This window comes from Perca flavescens, chromosome 8 (genome assembly GCF_004354835.1).
Source record: "Perca flavescens isolate YP-PL-M2 chromosome 8, PFLA_1.0, whole genome shotgun sequence".
Classification (NCBI taxonomy): Eukaryota; Metazoa; Chordata; class Actinopteri; order Perciformes; family Percidae; genus Perca; species Perca flavescens.
This window is the reverse complement of record NC_041338.1, coordinates 5,580,192-5,599,845: the sequence shown is the minus strand read 5'-3', so window position 1 is coordinate 5,599,845 and position 19,654 is coordinate 5,580,192. Positions and strand designations below refer to the sequence as shown.

Sequence of the window (19,654 nt, the reverse complement as noted above, 5' to 3'; positions counted from 1 at the left end):
CTAGCTGGCCGGGAGTCAAGGGACTCTGGGGGGCCGCTACACGGCCGGGACTCTGGGGGGCCGCTACACGGCCGGGACGTAGAGAGGGTGCTAGTTAGCCTGGAGTCAGGGGGTCTGCTGGCTAGCGGGAAATTAGGGAAGCTGCTAGCCAGCCGGGGATCTAGGAGGTTGCTAGCTAGCCTGGAGTCAAGAGGGTTGCTAGCTAGCGGGGGCTCAGAGAGATCGCTAGCTAGCGGGGAATCAGGAAGGTGGCTAGCTAGCTGAGAGTCAAAGAGGCCGCTAGCAGGCCGGGAGTCTGGGAAAGAGCTGTACGTCAGCCCAGAGGCAGGAGGACTGCGTGCCAGCCCAGGGACAGAGGAACTGCACGCCAGCCCGGGGACAGGAGAACTGCACGCCAGCCCGGGGACAGGAGAACTGCACGCCAGCCCGGGGACAGGAGAACTGCACGCCAGCCCGGGGACAGGAGAACTGCACGCCAGCCGGGGACAGGAGAACTGCACGCCAGCCCGGGACAGGAGAACTGCACGCCAGCCCGGCGACAGGAGAACTGCACGCCAGCCGGGGACAGGAGAACTGCACGCCAGCCCGGGGACAGGAGAACTGCACGCCAGCCCGGGGACAGGAGAACTGCACGCCAGCCCGGGGACAGGAGAACTGCACGCCAGCCCCGGGTCAGGAGAACTGCACGCCAGCTCGGGGACAGGAGAACTGCACGCCAGCTCGGGGACAGGAGAACTGCACGCCAGCCCCGGGTCAGGAGAACTGCACGCCAGCCCCGGGTCAGGAGAACTGCACGCCAGCCCCGGGTCAGGAGAACTGCACGCCAGCCCGGGGTCAGGAGAACTGCACGTCAGCCCAGGGTCAGGAGAGCTGCACGTCAGCGGCGATTCTGGGCGGCTGCACGTCAACCCAGGGTCAGGAGAGCTGCACATCAGCCCGGGAACAGAAGGGTTGCACGTCAGCTCAGGAACAGAAGGGTTGCGCGTCAGCTCGGGCTCAAGTAAACCGGTTAGCTTCAGCTCAGGTACACAGGTTAGCTCTGGCACGCTGGTAACGCTGGGCAGCTCAGGCCCAACAAGAGGTTGATTAGGGGCACGGAGTTGGGAGCCATGTCGACCATTCCTCAGTCTACGGCCTCCGCGAGTCCCAGGGAATATGGCCAGGCGGGTACCCTAATAGGACTGCTGGTGGTTGAGGGTGCCCGCAGAGAAGGGGTCATCTGGGCAGGCGTTAGCAGGAGTACTGGGCCTCTGATTAGCAGCATGAAAGCTGGCAGCTTTGGCGTCCTCAGTCCGTTTTGCACATTTAGCGAAATACTGGAATAAAGTCAAAAATGTCTCTGGCTCTCCTCCAGGTGGAGAAACGACAGCACTAGGAATAACAGGCAATGGAGCTGGCGGAGTAAAGAACAATGCATCTGTGGTCAAGGTGTTAGCTGGCTGAGAGACAGGCAGGCAAGTGGGTGAGCCATGGAGGAAGCTATCCAACTTCTTCTTCACAATCTTTAGGTGGGGAACAAAATGGCTCACCCACGGTCTCTCCTCAAACCACTGTTCTTGCTTGGAGATCCTCTCCAGAACTGGGGCACACCGACCGGGTCTTGAGTCCAAAAGGCTCTCCACGGTGCGCTCAAACTCTGCTACCTTCTCCCTGAAAAGTTGCCTCTCTGCTGGGTCCATGGTGGTCAGATCATTATGTTAGGTGTAGCAGGGAGGAGTAGGGAATGGCGGACCCAAAATGCAGAGAGCAGGCAGGCAGGCAGGAGAACGTTTGAAGAGGAGGATTTATTAATATAACACAAACAAACCAAGGGAGTCCTGTTAACGGCAGCAGGCAAAAACGATTCCAAAAACAAAGATAAAAGGTATCAAAAAACCAAGGGAATCCAAAAACAGGAATAACCGGGAGCGCTGACACTGGGGAACACAAAACACACAAAATGATCTGACACCGGACAAGGGGAAAACAAAGACTAAATACAGAGGGTAATGAGATAACACAAGACAGGTGACACAAGGCTGGGAAACAGGTGAAACACATTAGGCTGGGCAAAGCAATCAAAAAGGAGGGAAACACAAGACAGGAAGTAAAGTGGACAAGACAGAAAACCAGAGACTTCAAATAAAACAGGAAACTGAGCAAAAGACAACACAGAAAACAGACTACCAAACTAAGACAACACCAAAACCATAACATAGCCAGCCATTGCAATAAATATTGTAAAATGTAGTTTAGCTCACATTTGCTCTCTCTGAGAGGACACAGATTTAAAAAAAATAAAATAAAAAAATAAAAAATCACAGACAATGCAATTTAAAATCAAAATCTTTTTTATTGTGGTATATTTCACATCATATTATATGATTAGAAACAGCCCATCAGCTCAAGTTCTTTACTCAGCTGCGTCTTTTCCCTGGAAAAAAAAACAAAACAATTAATACTACTAGTATTACTTGTTAATTCTTGTACATCATACTCTGTGAAGTTTTATCCATTGTTCATTACATGAGGCTTAAAGGGAATCATAGTCATTTTCTTCAGTCATGACTAAAGTATTCCTAGACATAAATTACAGTTTAATTTGGTTACATTTTCATAAAGCTGATGTGTATATATTTACCTTGCCAGAGTCACGGCTCTTCGCTCTCAACTTGTTGACCTGGGACTCTGCAATGTCAGCGCGCTCCTCAGCCTCCTCCAGCTCATGCTGCACCTTCCTGCACTTGGACAGATGAGTGTTGGCCTGCTCCTCCTAAAAAAACATAGAGATTGAGATTTTTTATAAATCTCCTAAAACACCAAAGGTCTACTTTGAGTGCAATCAATCTGCTACAGTATCAAGCTTTCAGTGTTGAAAATGTATATATTGTCCTTACCGCCTCCTCAGCCTGCCTCTTGTAGGCCTTGACTTTGAGCTGCAACTTGTCAACTAGATCCTGCAGCCTGGCAACGTTTTTCTTGTCCTCCTCAGTCTGTTAAAGTTTATTTATTATTATTTTTTTGTATATGTTAAGTTGATTTGCATGTTGACTATCAAGGTGACTGTACCTGATAGGTGAGCTCCTTCACCCTCCTCTCATATTTGCGGACACCCTTAATGGCATCTCCTCCGCGTCTCTGCTCAGCATCAACCTCTGCCTCCAGTTCACGCACCTTCAATGAACAATAATGAAATAAGTATACATCTTTCTTTTTTTTTTTTTAAAGCTGAGCTCTGCAAATTCTTTCTTTTGTTCTTACCCTGGACTCAAGTTTCTGGAGCTGCTTCTTGCCACCCTTCATGGCCAGGTTCTCAGCCTCATCCAGGCGGTGCTGCAGGTCCTTAACAGTGACCTCCAGGTTCTTCTTCATCCTCTCCAGGTGAGCGCTGGTATCCTGCTCCTTCTTCAGCTCCTCAGCCATCATAGCAGCCTAGAGGAGGCAGCATAACATGTTATTTAGTGGCCCCATTCTCCCCATTGTAAATCAGTGTAGCATAAAGATGATTTTGAAGCAGTTATTTAAAGATGAAAAAACACTTTGGAGTAAAAGTGAGAACAATTAAAACGCAAACCCACATCAGTGATGGCCTTCTTGGCCTTCTCCTCTGCATTCCTTGCTTCCTGAACAGTGTCATCCACTTCACTCTGGACCTGGACCAGGTCAGACTCAAGCTTCTTCTTTGAGTTCAGAAGGCTTGTGTTCTAAAAGGCAAAACAAGATTTTGGCACTTTAGTCATCACATGCTTGATTATCCCGTGTTATTTAAAGTGGACACATTATGTTTTTTTCCGTATTTTCTGTCATATCTGCAATGTTATAATGTAGGATTTCATGTTAAACGTTCAAATAATGAGGTAAATGTATTTCAGAGAAATCCCCGTGAGCTAAAACATTCAATTTTCCAATTGTTCTGAACGCTCCGATTTAAACAGTTTTTTCTACTCTCTGGTGTCACAAAACACTTTAGCTGGCCTTCTACTGGACATGGGATTGGCCGTCTGCTCCAGGCAGGAACTACTGTGAGTGATTTTTTTTTTAAGCTACTGCGGTGTTAACATTGTTGCGTGTAGCTACATGCTAACGGCAGTAAAAGATGTCATCTTGACTGCCAATGTTGTTAAATTCTCCCCAATTTCAGGTCACATTACTCCTGAAACATTTCCGGTTAGCATTTGGTTTAAAGGCCTTTATCCGGATTTTTGACTGTAGAAAGTGCTGCTATATTCTATTAGTGTCCACTGCTAGCTAACTATAGTAGCTACATGCTAACAGCAGTAAAAGATGTCATCTTGGCTGCCCATGTTGTTAAATTCTCCACAATTTCTGGTCACATATGGTCTGGTTGGGTAGTGTTTGATTCAGAAGCCTTTATCTGTGATTGTTGACAGTAAAAAGTGCTGCTTTGTTCCATTACAATCTAACGTTAGCATACTGCTAACTATTAAGTAGCTGCATACTAACGCTAGATAGCTGTAATCTTGGCGGCCAATGTTGGTCATTTCTCCCCAATTTCGGGTCACATTACTGCTGGGACATGTGCAGTTGTGTAGTATTTGGTTTAGAAGCCTTTATTTTAGATTTTTCATGGTAGGCTACAAAGTCCAGCTATAATACTCCTTTCTGTCTAAACGCGCTCACACACCAACCCGATTATTGGCCGTCGGACAGTCTTGCGAGGTCGGTGACCCGAGTCTGTTTGGTGTGTTCCGTGCCGTCATCAGTCGGAGGAGCCGTCGGCGTTCATTTGGGCCAATTTGACTCGTTGAATCATCCAGTGGGCAGTCGGACTCAATGACCAATTACTGGAAATGACGAGCAGGATGCGTGTGATGAACGCCTCTCAAAATTTGACGAAAATCTTTTAAACTGACCTTTGTCGATCTGAAATGAAGACAGATTCAGCAACTGCATGGCCTATTTCTCGCTTAAAATGTTTTCAGAAACACGTTTTGGTGAACTATTTTCATAAAATACGAGATCGTATTCTGAACGAGCCGCCAGTATGGTCTGGCTATGAAATCCACGTGACACGTTCGTCCAATCAATTTTGGACAATTTTCACTTTTTGGGCGACAATACAGATTAGCAACACCTGCTGTTACGGAGACGTATTATGTCTCGCGCACGCCCAGAACGTACGCTCAAGTCGGCATCGCTGCGTTGTGTTCCGAGGCACTTTTTTGACCAACTCGGGGAGACTGATCAGTCCGACTGCCTTTTCTGCCGACGGTCGGTTGTTGGGTTGGTGTGTCAGAGCCTTTTGAGAAAGGGTTTTTTGAACATATAAGCATGTAAACATGTCCTAGTATGAACACAAAATACAAATATGAACCTAAACATGATATATAATAGTTCCCTTTTAAAATGTCATTAGATTTTTGAATTATTGAAGAAAAAATTGGGCTCGTTCACCTGAGAGTGCAGAAGTCCAACCCGCTCACTGGCGTCCACCAGCTCCTGCTCAGCAATTTTGCGACTTCTCTCCGTCTGTTCCAGAGCAACCCTAAGCTCCTCGATTTCAGCTACCATCAGACCGTTCCTGCGATCAACCATAGCAGCTTGTTCCTTGAACTCCTCCTGTGCTCTGACAGCATCATCAAGGTGCATTTGTGCATCCTAGTGAAAAAATATCAGGAAAGTATTCACATGAATGCCAAAATCTACCTGCACTGATCATAGTCTGTGAAACAACTCTGTGTCTAACAATACCTTCAGCTGTGCCTGCACATTCCTCAGCTGCTTCTGGGACTCAGCAGCCTGGCGATTGGCGTGGCTCAGCTGAATCTCCATCTCATTCAGGTCTCCCTCCATCTTCTTCTTGATTCTCAGGGCATCGTTTCTGCTCCTGACCTCAGAATCCAGAGTGCTCTGCATGGAGTCAATCACCCTCTGGCTGTTCCTCTTGATCTGCTCCATCTCCTCATCTTTCTCTGCCAGCTTCCTGTCCACCTCACCCTTAATCTGGTTGAGCTCCAGCTGGACACGCAGGATCTTAGACTCTTCGTGTTCCAGAGTTCCCTGATGATATCAAAGAATAAAATATTCATTTCTGCTTCAAACCTTTTTAAAGTGTATTTGTCCATGATTTAGATTTTTTTTCAGAAGATGTCCCCATAAGAAAATGTACCTCAGCCTCTTCAAGAGCTGTCTGGATCTCAGCCTTCTCAGTCTCCACCTGCTTCTTGGACTTCTCCAGCTCATGGATGCTCTTGCCAGTCTCACCAATCTGTTCAGTCAGATCTGAGATCTCCTCTGCAGAGAGATACATTTGTTTTATATTGTTAAGCCTTAAAACATAAAATATAAGCACTTTATTCTAACACGTGTTGAATACAGTCTATGAAATACACGTGTTGAATACAGTGTAACTGCTACATAATGTAGAACTCACGTTGCAGGTTCTTGTTTTCACGCTTCATGGTCTCCAGCTGATCCAGAGATTCCTCATAAGAGTTCTTCATCTTGAACAGCTCAGTGCTGAGAGAACGAGTCTCCTTCTGGGCTGCCTCGAGCTCTGCCTGACCCTCCTCGTACTTCTGTTTCCACTCTGCCAACACCTGAAGAACACAGTTAAGTTGGTTATTTAACAACATGAAGACAAATACAATACATACATATTTCATTGTTTGTGTAGTCTGCATCGATGACGTTCCTCTTCCGGGATTGTTCAGGTGCTGCCGGAAATTCCGCCGGATGTCCCTCATTTTAAGCCGGATGTCCCAGACTTTCCCCTTTCTTTGTGTTGGCATTTTAAACTCCAGTGGATTAACTGCTCCTCATATCTCCGCAGGGTAAATCCAGACAGCTAGCTAGACTATCTGTCCAATCTGAGGTGCACAACTAAACCGACTTTTGAACGTACGCATTTTCCACCAAAACAACTTCCTTCCCGAGGCTATTTTGCAGAGGAACTGTCATTTTGTTACTTAACGCCGCCCAAGACGATTGTGATTGGTTTAAAGAAATACCAATAAACCAGAGCACGTTTCTCTCCCATCCCGGAATGCTGTGTGGACTAGCTAGAGTAGACCATCCTCCACAGCACTGTGGAGGAAGGTCAGGCAATGAGTGACTATTGTTTGGATGGCTTGGCCACACAAAGTTAACAATGCTACCTTGTCAAAGTTCCTCTGCTTCTTGTCCAGGTTGGCAGCCAGCCCATTGGCCCTCTCCACATCAATCATGAGGTCCTCCACCTCACCCTGGAGCCTCTGTTTGGTTTTCTCAAGAGAAGCGCACTTGGAATTCACCGCCTCAATCTGCTCCTCAGCCTCCTGAAGACGCTGAGCCAGCTTTTTCCTGTTTGAAAAAAGGAAAAGATTTGTTTCCAACTAAAAACGGTTATGCTACCTGAAGCCTTAGTATTAGGAATTATATAACACATTATATTAAAGTTAGCAAATCCATATATGACATACAAACACTGTCTAAGCCCGATCATAACTTTTCTGGAAATTGTATCTCGGAAGGTGCAGCTCATATTACATTTAAGTACTAGACGTTTGGGTCTTTACTACAGCATGTATTCTTTTTGAATTCAGCCTACTGATATAACACTGGTGTCTTTGTGGTTTGTTGAAAACAATAATATTCTTAGCATAGTGAGTATTTTTCAAAATAACAGGTGTTGGAAAATGGGGTAAATTTCTAATTAGCCTATTATTTGGGCTATTATGGTAATAGCATGTTTTTATGGATATGAATGATCATATGAAAACAGAGTTGTAAAATGTTTTCTCCAAATTAAAATGCCGCCATTGCATTGTTTGAATGTTACTCACTTGGCTTCCTCAAGCTCCTCAGTGCGCTGGATAGCATCAGTTTCATACTTCGATCTCCACTGAGCCACCTCACTGTTGGCCTTGGACATTCCACGCTGCAGCTCAGCCTTGGCCTCTTGCTCCTCCTCAAACTGCTCCCTCAGCAGATCACAGTCATGGCGGGCTGATTGCAGTCCATGGGCAAGAGCATTCTTGGCCTGGTGTAAGACATATGATTGAATTTACAAAATTCCACAATCCCAAACTAATAATACCAATACACACTTACTTAAAAGTTTCTTACCTTAACCTCCTCTTCAATCTGTCTTTTCAGCTCCTCAATCTGCTGTGTGAATGCCTGTTTGCCTCTGGTCAGCTGGGAGACAAGAGCTTCTTTCTCTTCAACTTGACGACTGAACTCACCTTGTGTGAAAGATGTCACGATACATTAGTTTGTGACACGTTTCTCAATAACATACACAACAGATCATTAACTGATAGCTTGTAGATACCATTTTCTGTCAGGAGACGTGCTTTCTGTGCACTTGTGTCATTGATTTGGCGGACATTTTCATCATTCTTGGTCTTCAGTTCGCTGAGTTGGTCCTCTAGAGTACGGCACATCTTTTCAAGATTTCCCTAATGAGTAAATAGAGATGAGATCAGTGATCAGATTTTATTTATAATATTAATTATATTATTTACTATACTTATTTAGTTAATAAAATAGCATGTAATGCATTGTGTACCTTTGATTTAGCAACATTCTCCATGTTGCTGGAGAGGTCATCAATCTCCATCTTGTATTCACTCTTTTCCTTCTCAAGCTTCTGCTTTACACGCTGGAGGTTGTCGATCTGCTCTCCCAGCTCAGCAACGCTGTCAGCCTGCTTCTTGCGAAGAGCAGCAGCAGTGGCTTCATGCTGCAGAGTGGACTCCTCAAGATCACGACGGAGCTTCTGGAACTCGGCTTCACGCTTCTTGTTCATCTCAATCTGAGCAGCAGTGGCACCACCGGCCTCCTCCAGCCTCTCACTGATCTCCTCAAGTTCCCTGGAGATGTCAGCTCTCTGCTTCTCAACCTTGGCACGAGCAGCACGCTCAGCCTCAATCTCCTCCTCCAGTTCCTCAATACGAGCCTGTTGAATATAGATGTGATGTCTTTCAGTTAACTTTCACTTTTAATACCTAAAATTGGAAACGTTTGCAGAAATGTTTTGTGTAACGTGATATGTCACCTGGAGCTCCTTGATCTTCTTCTGAAGCTGAGCACCCAGTGACTGCTCATCTTCAATCTTGCTAAGGAGCTGACTGATTTCAAAGTCCTTCCTGTGAGAAGTTTAGATAAAATACATAGAGTTCATGCAGTTGATCACATTTCTTTTAAAAGAATTGTTGTACAAATTGAAAAACGGAGTTACTTTTTGATCTTCTCATCAGACTGCTGCTTGTCATTCTCAAAATCCATGATGGATTCCTGGGCCAGTTTTAGATCACCCTCAAGCTTTCTCTTGGCTCTCTCAAGGTCCATACGGAGCTTCTTCTCTTGCTCCAGAGAACCCTCAAGCTAAGAAATAAGATGAGTTTTTAATCATCACATTCAAGAGGAATCCTGCTTTGCAAATCCAAGAGACTTTGTAAACTTACATCATCCACTTGCTGCTCAAGCTTGGTCTTGGCCTTGGTCAGAGTGTTGACTTTGTCTTCCTCTGCCTGCAGGTCATCAAGAGTCTGCTGATGAGCCTCCTGAAGGGCTTTCTTTTCCTTGGTCAGCTTAGCAATGCTCTCATCCTGAGAGGCCATCTCCTCAGTCAGGTTCTTAACCTAAATGTGCAAGAAAGATCTTGTCTTTAAACGGTCATCATTATAATTTTACTTGATCTGATGGACAGATTATTATTTATTAACCTTGTTCTCTGTGGCATGTTTCTCTTTTTCCACTTTGGCCAAGGTAAGCTCCAGGTCATCAATATCCTTCTTGAGCTCAGAGCATTCATCCTCCAGCTTTCTCTTCTTGGCAGTGAGCTCAGCATTGATTTCCTCTTCATCCTCCAGTCTCTCAGTTATCTCTTTGAGTTTGGCCTCCAGCTGAATCTTACTCTTGATAAGTCCCTCACATCTCTCTTCAGCATCATTCAGATTCTCTGATTCCTAGTTAATTTTTATGAAAATAGAAGTTAGCACATCAACTTTGAAAAACATGAAAAGCACAACTTTCTGTCGACGTGTACTTACAGATGCTACTTGCAGCTGCAGATCATTCTTCTCCTGCAGAAGGGACACCATCTTCTCCTCCAGTTCCTTCTTCTTGGCCAGGGCAGCAGCCAAGTCAGTTTTCATCTTATCATAGTTCTCCTTCATATTTGCCAGCTCCTTCTCAGTTTCAGCACTCTTCAGCAGAGGCTTGATCTTGTAGTACACCTTCATCCATGGCCAGTGTTTGACATTCATGAATGAGCGGATGTTGTACTGAATGGAATATATGGCTTCCCTGCGGACAAGAAGTAGCTGTTAGGGACAATATTGTTATTGATTTTTTGTACCATCATTCAGAATGAGCTGTTTTCAACATGCCTCCTCTCCATCATCTTCACAAACTCTCTTCTCATGAGGTAACCACGGCACAAAGCCTGAGTCATGGTGACCAAAGTTGCCAGTTTTTCGTCTCTCATCTCCTCAAGGACACCCAGCAGACCGGCCTTGAAGAACACCTAATCAAACAAAAAATAAAACTGAATTTAGAATAAACTCAGATGGTGAATAGTGAAAAATAATACCCTGAAAAACAAAAACTTAAAAAGATTTTCACCTTCCCCACATGGTTCAGGGGTTTTAAGTCAAAGATGTTTTATAAATGGCCACTTGCAGGCTTCTCTGCCTCTATACTAACAATAAATCTCCTTGGTCAGTATTCGTCAGTTAAATAAGGAAAGCCAGGTGTTTACCTTGGTGTGGCCGAATTTGTACTCGTCGTGATTAACATCAATTGACCCAAGCAGCTTCTCTGAAGCCTTCTTGTTGTCAATGAACTGGCCATCTGGGATGACACTGGCATTCAGCACCTTGTACCTTGAGTTTTATAGTCAATAGTCAGTGTGATCATTTTTTTTTAAATAATCTGTATCAAAATTCTCCTTAAATATCCAGTGATACCTCTGCTTGAAGTCAGCATAGAGGATTCTGCTGGGGAAACCTTTTCTGCAGATTCTGATACCCTCCAGCACACCGTTACACCTGAGCTGGTGGATGACCAGGAAGTTCTCCATCAGACCTGTAAAAATACATTTCTTAATTAATTCTTTGAAGAAATGGTAGCAAAAAATTAAGTAAACCATATCAACAAACAAAACCTCTCCTCAAATAATCTCTTGAGATCATGTTCTCTATCTACCTGGAGTCTTTGACTCATTAGGAATCAGGCAGCGCACAAAGTGAGGATGGGTGCTCCTCAAGTTAGTCATCAGCTTCCCCAAGTTCTCCTGTAGATCCAAAATGGTGAGTTATATCATGACATGTAACAATTGTGAGTTTGAACATAAACTGATATATATACAGTATAAGATTATAATGTTAAATATATACATATATACACTACTTGTCAATTTTTCCAGTTTTTTTTTGAAATTCATGCAGTTCAATGCCTTATTGTACTCTGAAATTAAAGAATAGAACAAATGAACAATTTAAGTTAAAAAAGAAATCATGGAATCAATTTATAAACCAAAATGTATTCTAAATGTTTGACTCATCAAAGTAGCCCCCTTTGGCAGATATAACAGCTGAACACACTCGTGGCATTCTTTCTACAATGGAAATCAACTATTCTTCAGAAAGTTCTTCCCAACTCTGTTGCAGAACTTCCCATAAATGTGTGGCACTTGTAGGTTGCTTTGCTTTCACTTTTCTGTTCAGTTCATCCCAAACCAGCTCAATGGGGTTTAAGTCTGGTGACTATGCTGACCACTCCATGTTTTTAAGCTTACCATCTTGTTCTTTTTTGCTATGGTAGTTCTGGCATAGCTTGGACTTATGTTTTGGGTCATTATCTTGCTGTAGGATGAACCCCTGACCAACTAGGCACATACCAGAGGGTACTGCATGGCGCTGCAAAATGCTGTGGTAGCCGTTTTGGTTCAGGGTGCCTTTCACTCTGTACAAATCACCGACCCTGGATCAAGCAAAACAGCTCCAGACCATCACGCTTCCTCCTCCATGTTTGACAGTTGATGTCACACACTGAGGAACCATCCTTTCACCTACTCGATGGCGTACAAAAATCCTGCGTGATGAACCGAAGATTTAAAATTTTGATTCATCAGTCCATAACACCCTCTTCCAGTCTTCAGTAGTCCATTGGCAGTGTTTCTTGGCCCAGGCAAGTCTCTTTTTCTTATTCTGACGTCTCAGCAATGGCTTTCTTGCTGCAACTCGACCTATCAAACCTGCAGCTCAGAGTCTTCTCTTTACAGTTGAAACTGAGACTTGCTTATTACGACCACTATTAAGCTGTGCTTGAAGCTGTTGTCCTGTGAGCTGCCTATCACGCAAGCTGTTGACTGTCAGAAACTTGTCTTCTGATTCTGTTGTGACCTCTTCCTGTCAGAGTTTCTAAGTGCCTTTTGATGGTGAAGAATACTGTACTCACTGACACCTTGACTTTCTTCGCAATTTCTCTGTAGGAAAGACCTACATTTTTAAGTGTTTTGATGGTCCGTCTGTCTTCCATTGTTAATTGCCTTTTTCCCGCCATTTTTATAGCAACACACTACTTTCTGCAGTACAATAGTGTTCAAATAATGCTCACAATGGTATGGTACCACAGTGTGTTCCAACCATACTTTTATACAGACAGAGGGGGTTGTAAGTAATCCAGACAAGTTGGAACACCTGTGGGAATTGGTAGTACCAACTTTCAAAGCTTGATCAACCTCCATTGCTGCAGAACAGCTTTTCGTTGTTCAGTTCACCACTTACCTTTGTACCATTTCAAGCTATTCATTGGACTTGAACTGCTAAAATTTCAATAAAAAACTGGAACAATTGGGGTGTTCTAAAACTTTTGACCAGTAGTGTATATACACAATAGGTTTGCCTTACCCTAAACTGTGAAGACACAGTCTGCATAGAACCACCCTTCTTCTTGCCTCCCTTCTTGCCACCAGTTTCTGTTGATCATTTAAAGTAGACATACAATTTACATGAACAAATATACATTATAACCTTAAAATACATTTCCATTATAACCTTAAAAAATGTTTCATTTTACTGTAGTTACTATCGTACCCTCAACAACAGGAGGGAAGCAGATAGCCAGCACTTTCACTGAGGATTTCGTGTAGAGCTGAACGACAGAGTCATTCAGTGGATCCTTGTTCTTGTCCAGCCAGCCAATAACATTGTAGTCCACAGTACCAGCATAGTGCACCAGGGAAAAGTGGGCCTCAGCCTTGCCTTTGGCGGGCTTAGGCTTCTCAAATGCTTTAGATTTGCCAAGATGCTGGTCATACAGCTTGTTCTTGAAGGATGTGTCTGAGGCCTTGGGGAACATGCACTCCTCTTCAAGGATGGAGAAGATTCCCATGGGCTTAAAAAAGTGGTAAGAAGTGTGTCATTAAGTGATACATTAAGTCAAATTAAAAACAATTATATATAATCACCAAATTAATTGATTACCTTTTCAATGAGCTCAATGCAGGCAGCCAAGTCCATGCCAAAGTCAATGAAATCCCAGACAATACCCTCCTTCTTGTACTCCTCTTGCTCCAGGACGAACATGGTGTGGTTGAAAAACTGTTGCAGTTTCTCATTGGTGAAGTTGATGCACAGCTGTTCCAAGGTGTTGAACTGTGACGGGACAAATAATCAATATGATCTCTCGCAAGGCAATAAGAATGATTCTGTCATGAAAAGTATCAGCTTCTGAGTTGTTTGAAATGAAGCTTACGTCAAAGATTTCAAAACCAGCAATATCCAGGACACCAATGTAGAACTGTCTTGCTTGTTTAGTGTCCAACATCTGGTTAATACGAACGACCATCCACAAGAACATCCTCTCATAGATAGCCTTGGCCAGGGCAGTCACTGAGTTCATCACCTGAATAAAAACAAGGATGTGATTTGATTAAGGTCAGTCAAGCCTTTTTGTAAAATCATGGATTACTGGCATTTTGAAGTTCTTCTAATCTCTCTAATAAAGGCAGGAATTTCTGAGTCAATCAGTCCGTCCGTTGAATGTGGTGACCCAAATGCGCAAAATACGTAACACGCAGCACGCTTTTGTACGGATAAAAACAGACTCTTCTATGTATAGAAAGAAGAGATCTGATAAAGTAAAGAAGCCAAGTTAGCCCTCTGAGCTAATGCGTGCCAACTACTGTAGCCGAGGGTAATTCAACAAAAACCAGGATGAACCAAGACGGCCCTCACACTTTGATTAACTCCCATAGTGAGAACTTTGCTAAGAGGAAACTCAAAAAATAGCATACATGTTGCTAACATGTATGCTAACATTTCTTGCCGACAATAGATATCAAACCAAAACCAGACACTGTATCGTATTTAAATTATTGTGAGCGGTAAATTCACCACTTCTAAGCAAAAGGCAGAAGATAACGTTATCGCGATGCCTGACCGGGCAAAGCCTCTCTTCCTCCTGGCAGCAGGTACATGTAGCAGTACAATGTTTTCTCTGAAGTGGAATTAAGTCAGTACTATACAGTTATGTTGCATATTTCTTTTAGTGCTTTGTAAGTTATTTTTGAGTACAATGAGTTAGAATTGTACCATTCTATGTTTTACATCATGAATCAAAACACCTCTACAGCTGCCTGGGGCCCTTTTACGTTTGGCCCCCAGGCAGTTGCCTAACTTGCCTAATGAGTTTTCTCTTCTCTGATTTCCCCCCTGAACCAGTGTATTTCAAATGTGTTTATGACCGTGAGTAGTCGTGGCTTGGGTATGTGACGCCACTATGTCATGGCAGGTGTATTGCTCAGGACCCAAGGAAGCACAGTGTGAGCATTACGTTGATTGTATGTGCAGTTCTCAAGAAAGACCAACACCACAGGCCAAGAAATCGGCCTGTTTGAAACAGACATGGTTTGAATGGCCACCTCAATTGTCATATAAATAATACAAAAGATCAAAAAATTTAAAATTACATCTAAGATTGTCCTAGACTTATTCTACATTATGCATTTAGTATTCAATGTGTAAAAGTCTTCCAAAGTATCAATTTGGTATATTGAACTACCATAGTATTTTATTTTTAAAAAAAACTTGCTAAATTATTTTAGTAGAACTAGCATAACTAATCTGATTTTAAATAGTAGGATATTGATAATTCATGTTTACCTGAGGTACAGTCTGTCCCTTGGTGACATACTCATTTCCGACCTTCACTCTGGGAAAGCACAGAGCCTTGAGCATGTCAGCGGAGTTCAGACCCAGCAAGTAAGCAACCTTGTCAGCCTCTGCAAACAGTTCAGAGATTTACCGTCATGATTTAAACAGACACCAGTGGGATTTATTTCTGTTGTTCCCAAGCTATACACTCTGAGCTGACATTAAACACTCACCCTCTGTGCCATCAGGCTCAGCCTGCTCCTCACGCTGCTTCTGCTTGAACTTCATGTTACCATGGTGGAGCACAGCACCAGTCAACTTGTAGATGCTCACCTTCTCTTCATTAATGAAGCCCAGGATATCAATGGCGTTCTGGGTTCAAAAGAGGTCCACACAAAACATAATCATTTTAGAAAAGTGCAAAGGGAATTTTTACGTTGCATTTAATGCAAACATATTTGAAATACTATGAAATGGAGATCACTCACATCAGTGGCTTCCAGCTCAACTTTGTCATCAATGCTGGCCACAGTGATCTGACCCATGCTACACATGGGGAAGTCGTAGGGGTTGGTGGTGATGAGTGCCATATCTGGAGATGAAAAAAGGGTGAAAACGTCACAACATTTGTTCCATATGAAAACAGGTAACACGATGTGCTCTCACTCTCCTTACCAATCAGCTCAGGTATGTGTGCAGTCATCATCTGATAGAAGATGTGGTAGCCTCTTTCATCAGGAAGCTGGAATGTCACTCTTGACTTCTCCAGCAGATCTACAAATATTGTTTATAAATTACAGTCCGACCAATTCTCATTTCCAGTCGTTTGTATGTACTATGAGTATTATTACTTACATGTCTCAATGTCAGCACTAGCCAGTTTGCCAGTTGCGCCGAAATGGATTCTGATGAATTTACCCTGTTTGGAACAATGGATTTTTAATTTCCCTCCACATTGGCAATCTGTGACAAGACCTCTCTCATGTGTAGAAATCGTTCCATACTTACAAAACGAGAAGAGTTGTCATTCCTCACAGTTTTTGCGTTACCATAGGCCTCCAGCAGAGGATTGGCTGCAATAATTTGATCCTCCAATGACCCCTATAATCCAGGTTTAGAATTGCTATTAGAAAATAACTATTCTTCTACCCTGGAAAAACATGTCATACATAAGAACCCTGAATTGTACTCATCATACAGTAACATACCTTTGATGCATCCTTCTTCGGTCCACCAACTGCGATCGTTGCAAAGTACTGGATGACACGCTTGGTGTTCACAGTCTTTCCAGCACCAGATTCTCCACTAGGTATAGACACAGACTTATAGTAAGAAGTTGATCAAGATATTTAACTATGTTTAACAAAGTCTACAAATGTTAATGTAACAAACTCACGTGATCAAGATAGACTGGTTCTCCCTATCTGTTAAATAAAAAACAAAATAATTTACTGTGTTTTACTCAAACCTCATATATTGATAAATTGTTTTGGTAATGACTTACCAGTAAGCATGAACTGAAAAGCGTTGTCAGAGACAGAGAAGATGTGGGGTGGAGCCTCCATACGCTTCTTGCCTCTATAGGCAGATACACATTCAGCATCGTACACTGGGAGCCACTTGTAGGGGTTCACAGTAGCACAGAACAACCCAGAGTAGGTCTGAAAGTGATCATAGAGATTCAACAGTTAACTCTATGTTTCCTACAAGTATAGCAATTCACAATAGTTCTCTTTTCTCATTAGGCAGATTCTTACGTAGATCATCCATGCTGCATAACGCTCTTTGAGGTTATACAGCACAGAGGCTTCATTGAGATGGGTCATCATGGCCATGTCCTCAATCTTGTCATACTTGGGAGGGTTCATTGGATAGACATCAGCTTCTTTAACTGTCCTCTCCTGGAACAGGACATTTGTCACAATGAGAACTGATCATATTGAATTGCCGGTTGAGTCTGACTTCATGATACCAACCTCATTAGTGGTCAGGATTTCGACGGTGACTTTGTCACCATCTTTCTTGAGGATTTTTGCCTTCAAGTACAGTTCCTGTTTATCGGCCACGTAGCAGGCAGTCTTGGCATCAAATGGTGCACTTTGAGCCTCAATTCTCTCCTTTTCTGGCTTCCGAAGGTAAATGGCAGCTTTGCCATAAATGGCCATCTCTGAGTCCGTACTCATGGTGGCGGCTGATGTCTGTTAGATAATTACAAAGGAACAGTCATCTTAGACTAAGTCCATGTAATTAAACAGTGGTCAAACTTAAAATTCTGTGGGCGCTTGCATAGCTCAGTTGGTAGAGCAGGCGCCCATATGTATAGGTTTACTACTCGATGCAGCGGGCCCAGGTTCGACTCTGACCTGTGGCCCTTTGCTGCATGTCATTCCACCTCTCTTTCCCCTTTCATGTCTTCAGCTGTCTTGTCGAATTAAAGCCTAAAAATGTCCAAAAAAAAAAGACATGCTGAACATATCCGAAGTGAAACCACGTCCTGGTATTGTTACAGGAGGGCTTTGACTTCAAAGTGATTCAATCCTTTTCAGACTTAGTTGTTACTGAGAATAAATGCTGACATTGTTAAGTTTAGTAAAAATGCTTGGATGAATAACTGCAGAAATTCAACGAATGAGAAATAGTTTGCACATGTATTACGCTTTTTTATAAAAAAACTTTGAGATTATTTTTTTGCCATTTTTAGGCCTTTATTATTGACAAGACAGCTGAAGACATGAAAGATCAATGATATGCAGCAAAGGGCTGCAGGTCGGAAGCGAACTCGCGGCCGCTGCGTCCAGGACTGAGCCTCTATATGTGGGCGCGCTGTTCCAGGTGAGCAACCCAGGCGCCCAATGTATTACGCTTTTAAAGAAAAATGCAACATTTAAATGTTTCCTTACCTGATCTCCTCTCTGTCAACAGTATTCACCAATCCTGTTCAAAACTGTTTTTGTTGTTAGAATATGTGTAAAAAACAAGATTCAGTCAACAAATGTTTCTATTTTCATAACTTTTTTCTTAAATAATATTTATAAAATGGCCTTAAACTTAAGAAAAAAGTGTTACCACAAGCAGGAACTCCCAGATCTTTAGTGCCACACTCCACAAGTGCCACAAGACAGTGCCACACTGTCCACAAGTAGCTTTTATATTAAACTCGGTTTTGATTACACAGCAAAAGTTAAATCTATACCATGTGGTATTCATGCCAAATTTGGTGAGACAGATTTATAGAAAGAGAATTTATCATCTCATGTTTCAGGTTTCATTTCGTTTGACCACGTCTTGGTCTTTGCTTACACATTACATCAATAAAAGTTTACTGTACGCTATTTTTAAAGTACAAGTTGTATAAGCCTTTTTTGTAACACTTTATAATAGGTAGCACTTCATAATAACTACACACTATAAAGCATCAGTTAAGTATGAGTAAATACTTAATGCATCATTTATAAAGCATTGTTCCTAAATTTTTACACATTAGAATGTAATTATGAACACAGTTATAAATGTTAACTGTAAGTGTTTCTCACTTAAGATGAGGTCACACAAAATACCTAACTTCTAACAAGTAATTACCTGAATTAATCATGAATTTCAGTATTAATAAAACTTCTATTAACACACTCAATACCTATTAGTGCATGTAAAATGCATTAGTGCATGCATGTATAAATACATGCATGCACGTTCATCTTTTTAATCATTTAATCATTTACTTACACTTTCTTGTGAACCATCGTCAGCTCCATAATTGGTTTGTAATTAATCAAGGCCCGAGCACTGTAGGTCCTTTTGAAATCGCTCGTGATTAGTATAAGGGCCTGAGCACCGACAGCGTGTGGTCTTCTGGAGGACCACAGGGAGATGGTCTCTAGCTCTGGGTGATTATAACGTTTATTCTAACTTCATTTACCTTTTCTAACTTCTTTCTCAAATCTTCCATCTGATTCAAACTGCCATTATTGGAAATCCACATTTCTCCCAGGATTTCAAATGTGCACCTGTCCATTCTCCAAATCTGTCACACACTATCTTCATAGACACAGAACTCATAATGAGACTCCTTTTTCTCTTTACTCTCATATTTACCTTCACCTTACCCATTTTGCAGTAGGGTGTCACCCACACTCTTTTTTGCTTAAACATTGTGTGTGTGTGTGAGACAGCACTGGATGTACCTAATATTCTGAGATACATTGCTAAACTTAGAGCCGTGGTTTTGCAATGTGAACTTGAGAAGATCATTCATGGTTTTATATCATCCCAGTTTGATTACTGCAACTCCGTTTTCACTTGTCTCAGCAAATCGTCCCAGGACCGTCTACAACAGGTCCAGAACTCTGCTGCTCGGCTGTTGACCAGGTCCATCAGGATGTCGCACATCACTCCTGTCTTATCCATGTTACATTGGCTTCCAGTAAATGTCAGGATCCAATTTAAAGTTCTTGTTCTTAAATTTAAAGCATTGCATGGTCAGGCGCCTGTTTATAGCTGTGACCTGCTCCAGCCGTACATTGCTAACAGGTCACTCAGGTCCTCTAACCAGGGATTACTGGAGGTCCCAC

The 19,654-nt window shown here is 42.7% G+C and overlaps 1 protein-coding gene across 1 annotated transcript; it reads right to left on the bottom strand.

Annotated features, from left to right (window-relative positions):
* Positions 1-2,312: 2,312 nt before the first annotated feature.
* Positions 2,313-17,284, bottom strand: LOC114559511 (myosin heavy chain, fast skeletal muscle). The gene is made up of 39 exons (XM_028584162.1): positions 17,063-17,284; positions 16,844-16,987; positions 16,591-16,747; positions 16,483-16,510; positions 16,295-16,391; positions 16,095-16,187; positions 15,942-16,005; positions 15,762-15,860; positions 15,575-15,678; positions 15,320-15,458; positions 15,096-15,214; positions 13,687-13,836; positions 13,416-13,586; positions 13,026-13,326; positions 12,840-12,907; positions 11,134-11,221; positions 10,896-11,013; positions 10,688-10,811; positions 10,317-10,453; positions 9,978-10,233; positions 9,651-9,893; positions 9,390-9,566; positions 9,164-9,309; positions 8,981-9,071; positions 8,492-8,881; positions 8,255-8,381; positions 8,047-8,165; positions 7,764-7,960; positions 7,098-7,281; positions 6,374-6,539; positions 6,110-6,234; positions 5,692-6,000; positions 5,395-5,598; positions 3,558-3,683; positions 3,241-3,411; positions 3,049-3,153; positions 2,877-2,972; positions 2,621-2,752; positions 2,313-2,413 (listed from the first exon to the last, which is right to left on the bottom strand). The coding sequence occupies exons 1-39, from the start codon at positions 17,267-17,269 to the stop codon at positions 2,393-2,395; spliced, it is 5,793 nt and encodes a 1,930-aa protein (XP_028439963.1). The 5' UTR covers positions 17,270-17,284; the 3' UTR covers positions 2,313-2,392.
* Between the last annotated feature and the right edge of the window lie 2,370 nt (positions 17,285-19,654).